At 53.0% G+C, this 6,013-nt stretch overlaps 1 protein-coding gene across 1 annotated transcript in view; it reads left to right on the top strand.

The window, feature by feature from the left end:
* TRAPPC10 (trafficking protein particle complex subunit 10) overlaps window positions 1-5,812 on the top strand; it is a 91,271-nt gene extending 85,459 nt beyond the window's left edge. The window contains exons 21-23 of the mRNA XM_007452496.1: window positions 1,693-1,870; window positions 4,295-4,489; window positions 4,824-5,812. Of these exons, the coding sequence (XP_007452558.1) occupies window positions 1,693-1,870; window positions 4,295-4,489; window positions 4,824-5,062 (612 nt within the window). The 3' untranslated portion in view covers window positions 5,063-5,812. The remainder of the gene's footprint in view (window positions 1-1,692; window positions 1,871-4,294; window positions 4,490-4,823) is intronic.
* Window positions 5,813-6,013: the final 201 nt, after the last annotated feature.

Raw genomic sequence — 6,013 nt, 5'->3', positions numbered from 1 at the left:
TGCATCGGCAGGCGGACTCCCAACCACTGCGCCACCAGGGAAGCCCTGTGTTTAACTTTTTGAGAAGCTGTTAAACTGTTTTTTAAAGAAACATCACTTTATATTCTCTCGGGCAACCTGTGAGGGTTCCAGTTTCCACACTCACACCAACACTTGTTCTTGCTGCCCCTTGATCACAGGCATCCCAGTGGGCGTGAGCTGGTCTCTCATGATGGCCCGTGGTGTTCAGTATCTTTCCTGTGCTTTTTGGCCATTTGTGTGTCTTCTTGGAGAGATGTCTATTCATATCCTTTAACCACCATTTTTTAGTAGGGTTGTCTTTTTATTGAGTTGTAAGTGTTTCTTTGTATGTTCAGTCCCTTATCATACATATGATCTGCAGATATTTTCTCCCATTCTGTGGTTGTATTTCCACTTTCTTGATGGTTTCCTCTGAAGCACAAAAGTTTTTAATTTTGGTGAAGTCCAACCTTAGTCTCTTATTTCTTGTACTTTTGGTGTAGGATCTAAGAAATCATTGTTTATCCCAAGTTCAGAAAGATTTCCTCCCATGTTTTCTTCTAAGAGTTTTATAGTTTTAGCTTTTACATTTCAATCTATGATCTACTTCGAGGTAACTTTATGTATGGTGACAGGTGGCGGTCCAGATTCATTCTTTCCATGTGGTGCCCCTATGCCGTTCGTTGAGAAGACCCTTCTTTCCCCGTTGGATGGTCCTGGCACCCTTCTTGAAAATCTGCCAAGTTGATTTCTGGAGAGCTTACTTCTAGGCACTGTACCCGCAGCCTCCGCGGCTGTTGTCAGCGGGTCCCTTGCTGCTGACTTGGGCTCAGCCGCCCCTCCTTCCCGAGAGCAGCCAGGAAGCCGTGTGCGAGGACACACACTTAGGAGCGCAGCCGCCTCGTCGCTCTGTCACTTGGAGCTGCCTCTCCAGCTCTCAGCACAGTCGCACTCGTCTGGCTGCCCTCACAGCCCTTGCGGACCGTGCGGGCTCTGGCCGTGAGCTTCTCGGGCCAGGGCCTCTTCCATCGGCCCCTTTGGTGTTGCTGTTCTCTCCTTCAGAAGGGGGGCAGCCACGTGTGGGGGGCCCGGGCTGTGATCCCTTGTGCGGGCTTGGGGCCTTTGTCCCGGGTGGTGGGCAAGTGTGAACACGTGCGACTACCAGACAGGTCACGGAGAAAGAAGCATTATGGAGAAGGTTCAGTATGGACCTTTCCAAGGAACTCCTGTTAATTTTGCTAGTTGTGATAATGGCATTGTTTTTTGTTAAGAAAACGTCCGTACTGTTTAGTAACACATCCTGAAGTATATATGGGTGAAGTGACAGGTCTGGAATCTGCTTTAAAGTAGCCTGGGCAGATAAATCAATGTGGATCGATGGATGGCGGAGGCTCATGAAGCAGGATCTGACCGTGACTGTAGGTGATAGGCCCATGCAGGGTCACGGGCCGTCCTTCCTCCTCCTGAGATGCTTGCACGTGTTCTCGTTAGGAAGAGAGCTTAAGGCTCTTGAGGTGGGGCTTCCCGAGGGCATCATCTCTACAGGGAGTCAGCCGTCAGGGGCAGCGAACGCACAGCTCCTCCTCTGGGCCGTTCTCTCTCGAGTCTGTGGGCAGCACCGTGGTGGCCCCAAACAACATTTCTTCAGATGGCTTATGTCTCCTGTGCCCTTCTCTCTCCTTTCTCGCCCAGACCTTGTACAGTGTGAGAGCGGAGATATCGCCCCCTCCAGGGACAGAGCTCTGTAAGACGGGCTCGCTCTGCTCCTTGGAGGTGTCCATCACGCGGCTCTCGGACCTCTCGGACGCGGACAAGGATGAGGCGCTGACGGAACGTGAGGACTATTTTTCAACGAAGCTTATGTATGAAGGTGGGTCTAGAGGCTGCTTTCCACTGGCTGTTGTGCTCATACCTGCCATCCACAAAGTGTAGTGTTCCTCGTCTGAAGAGAGAACATTCTAGAATTGAAAGAGCACATTTGAATGTTCCAGTGTATGATATGGTCCTGGGCCCACAGGATGTTGAGCCTGGTTACTGTGCAGTCGTTCTCCTAACAGGCATTCGAACAGCCTTGGGGCTCAGGGCTGAGCACACAGCGGTGCCTAGAGCTGCCCTGTCCTGTCTACCCGTGAGTCAGGCCCATCCCCCCAGAGCAGAGCCCAGACCCCGTCGCTGAGCAGGCCAGGCGTCCTGTAGTCGTGCTCCTGCCCTTTCCCTCCAGCCTCCTTTCACTCCCTTTCCCCTCACCCGCCACCTGCACCCCAACGCTGACATGCCCGGGCCCTCCACCCTACCCGGTCTCTGCCAGACACCCCTTTGCAGCCCCCCTCCTGGGCCTGGGCTTCTTCAGAGTGGTTCTCAGGTTTTGGCGTCAGGACACTAATGCTCTCAAAGTAATTAAGGAGGCAAATACTTACTTACTTATTTTAAAATAATAGGGAAGCCATTACCTGATAATAGTCTCGAAAAAGAACTATTTTCCAGAACAGTAAGTAGAGCGAGAAGAGTGGTGTCTTGCAGCCTTTCAAATCTCTTTAGTGTCTGGCTCATGGGAGGTACTGAATTTTCCTGTCTGCTGCATTCAATCTGCTGATGTCCCGTACTGGTTAAGGTAGATGAAGAAACTCCAGTCTCGCACAGACTTGTAATTGGTAAAGGCAGCAACTCTCTTAACAGCCTTCAGATAACTGTGGATGTTCTCTGACACTCCACCAGAACTCAACAAGCGGTAGTTTCTGACAGGCTGGTTACAACGTGGAATCTGAAATCACATGAGTGAGCGTTTTGTGAAGAAGGGCCTTTACCCGGGCACGTTCTGTAGCCCCGCGCCTCCGTCATTTGCGAAACAACGGTTCCTGAATTGTGCAGCCCCTTTCGTTGTTCAGGGCCACAAACTTGTGCTGGCCTCAGGCTCACGCTGCGCCCATCACGAGAGTCTTGGAGTGCCGGGACCCTGCCAAGCTCACAGTGGCAAAGGCAGGTTTTCCAAAGTGCTGACTTTGATCAGAGTTTTGAACTGCACCATGGGCAACTTCTTTGAAGTGCCAGGCTCATGCCATCCATGTATAAGCAGGCGTCTGCCAGATGCCTGAGGCTGACAAGCTCGCTGGTGAGGCCCCAGCGAGCTCAGTGGCCTGGCGGCCCGTGCTGTGCCCAGGCCCGCTTCCCATGTTACAGGAAGCAGGGTGACGGGTGCACGGACCTCTCTCTACTGTTCTGCAAGTTCTTGCGAGTCTCTAATCATCTCAAAATTAAAGTTAAAAGAGAGATGTGTATGAAAGGGTTGAATTAATAAAATTAAATTGATTTTGACTGCTTCATGAGGGCATCCTGAACTGAAACCGGCGGGCTTTTCCTGCAAGTCTGTGGTAGCGAAGAACACAGTGCCTTGACTCTGAGTGCACGTGGGGCCCCAGCTCACACTCAGGCCCTCGCGTTCCCCACCAGAGGGCGCGTCAGCACTGAGGAAGGCAGGAACGTGCCCTCACAGGTGCCCTGAGGACCAGCTCGGAGAACCACTGCTCCGGTGTGCCCCTCCGCGATGCTGCTTTGGCTTCTGCCCGTCCTCCAAGGACCCCCGGCCCCACCTGTGGGAAGTTCGCCCTCTGCTACCCCTTCTTTGCTCTTGGAGCGTCTAGTCATGTGCTCCTGGGCTCTTGCTTTGTGTCTCACGGCAGGGATGCTCTGACCTCTGTGCAAGGTCACCTGCTGCTCGAGGACAAGCCACACCTGTCCTCCTTAACTTCTGAATGACTGCTCAGTTAGGTGTTTGAATCACGCTGAACGACATCCCAGTTGTGGTTTAAGTCAGTGTTCGTAATAGCACCTGCCGTATAGTAAGCCTCTCCGAGGTACGCGTAGAGAAACTAAGTGCTTTGCCTGCATCTTTTCTGCCCATCCCATCAGAGGCTTCTTTGGCAGAGTTGGGGTCAGACCCACCCCCAGAGGAGCCAGCTTCCCTGCCCCGCCCCCATTCTGCAGCCGGAGCGACCGTGCTCTTGAAGCGTCACACGGCGCTTTCAAAGGGGATTTGAGTGCAGGATTGAATCACTGCTCATTTATTAACTGGAGGAGGAAAAAGTGATTTTTCCCTGTGCACCCAAGCTGTATCTTCCTTATTAAATCAGATGTGTTTTATTTTGAGGTGCAGTTACAAGGCATCGAGATACAGAGTATACGCTCCGGTTCTGGACTTCTCATTGTGGAGTGTGAGACTGTTGATGTTTCTTATTTTGGTGTGAACACTGAGGGTCCTTTTTTGGGGTGAGAACGGTGCTTTCCCTCTTTGTTTCAGTTGTCGACAACAGCAGCAATTGGGCAGTGTGCGGGAAGAGTTCTGGGGTCATCTCCATGCCTGTGGCTGCTCGGGCCACTCACAGAGTCCACATGGAGGTGATGCCCCTCTTTGCGGGTTACCTGCCCCTCCCCGACGTCAGGCTGTTTAAATACCTGCCCCATCACTCTGCGCACTCGTCACAACTGGATGCTGGTAAGGACTCTGCGGTGAAGGCACCGCCCGTGTGGGAGGGGCAGCTCCGTGCGGAGCGGCCACAGCCTAGCATGGGGGCAGGCTTGCTGCTTAACAGCCCGTGTCCAGGGCCAAACACTAGTCAGGGCTACACGTCTTGAGCCCTGGTCTGGAGAGCAATCCGCCCACGACCCAGGCACTAGATTCTCTTCAAAGGTGAGGCCGCCTTTGACATCCTTGTGCCTTGAAGGGCGTCCTTGTGCCCTGAAGGGCGACTCGGGAGGCTGGCGGCTCCCAGGGGTGGGGAGAGGTCGGCGCGGGGCGGCCTCCATCTCACTTCCTGTGCGCTTTGCAGATAGCTGGATAGAAAATGACAGCCTCTCGGTGGACAAGCACGTGGACGACCAGCTGGACAGCGGCAGCGTCCAGAGCAGGGGCAGCACACGCTCGGTGGCCAGCAGCGAGCACAAGGGCTTGCCCATGCCCCGGCTCCGGGCACTGCCCCCTGGCCAGGCCTTCAATGCCAGCGCGGGCACGCAGGTCCTGGTCATCCCCAGCCAAGACGACCATGTTCTCGAAGTCAGCGTCACGTGACCACGCCCAGGGCTTACAGTCCCCAGACCGGCTGTGCGCACGTGCGTGCGTGGGCACGCTTGAAGGGATCCTGACTCGATTGTAACTTTCTCGCTCTAACCAGACTTTTGGTGATTCTGCCTGGCCGTGGACGCATCAGAGAATTTCAGTGTACAGCTGGTCAGCTGAGTTGCATCGTTACTTGTGTGCTGTCTGGGGTGTAAGATGCCTTGTTATTTTCTCATCGCCCCGTGCCTGTGCTGCTGTCCTCCCGTGTTTGCCCGGAGCCCTGCCTTTTCCCTCACCCTCTGCTCAGGGAAGAGCTTCTAGTGCTCTCACCTGAGCAGCCTGTCATCTGCTTGTTCTCTGTGGAAGCCCAGGGCTCTTTCAGGTAGACGCGCAGCAGCCCTTGCAGGCTTATCAGTGACATGTGTGTGCCTTTCTGGTCACACGGCTGCCCGATTTCTGGACCAGGTGGATTTGTATGTCTCCTAATGGGTAAAACACAGTCCTTTACCCCAGATCCTCTAGTTAGTTGTGCTTTTTTAGAATAACAGCCTTTCTGGGCAGCGGGGTGGCGCTGGGGGGGGGGGCGGTGGGGAAAGAACAAAACCCCTTCTGTGCCTTGGGATGTCAAACTGGGCGGACTTGGAGCATTCATCAGCTGGAGCCATTTTAAAGGTACTTGAAGACTAGACCACTAGACCGGGGCATGAGAAAGAACTCGGTGTTGAAATAATTTGGAAGTAAATGTTTCTGGAACCCTTTCTCCCTTCTCCCCCGATGTGGATTAGGTATTATGTGCACATGGAATTAAATATATATTTATTTTAATTGTCATAAGTGTCTGTGGGGGTTAGTACGTTGTCTTTCTCTCACCTTTAAACTTAGTCTTTACATGTAACTGTAACTGTATGATGAATATTTTTCTTTTGCACCTTAAGTCTCAGAAATTAGGAGGTTCCATATAAA

The sequence above is a fragment of the Lipotes vexillifer genome, unplaced genomic scaffold, assembly GCF_000442215.2.
Source record: "Lipotes vexillifer unplaced genomic scaffold, Lipotes_vexillifer_v1.1 scaffold545, whole genome shotgun sequence".
NCBI classification, from domain to species: domain Eukaryota; kingdom Metazoa; phylum Chordata; class Mammalia; order Artiodactyla; family Lipotidae; genus Lipotes; species Lipotes vexillifer.
This window is presented reverse-complemented; position numbering and strand designations above follow the sequence as displayed.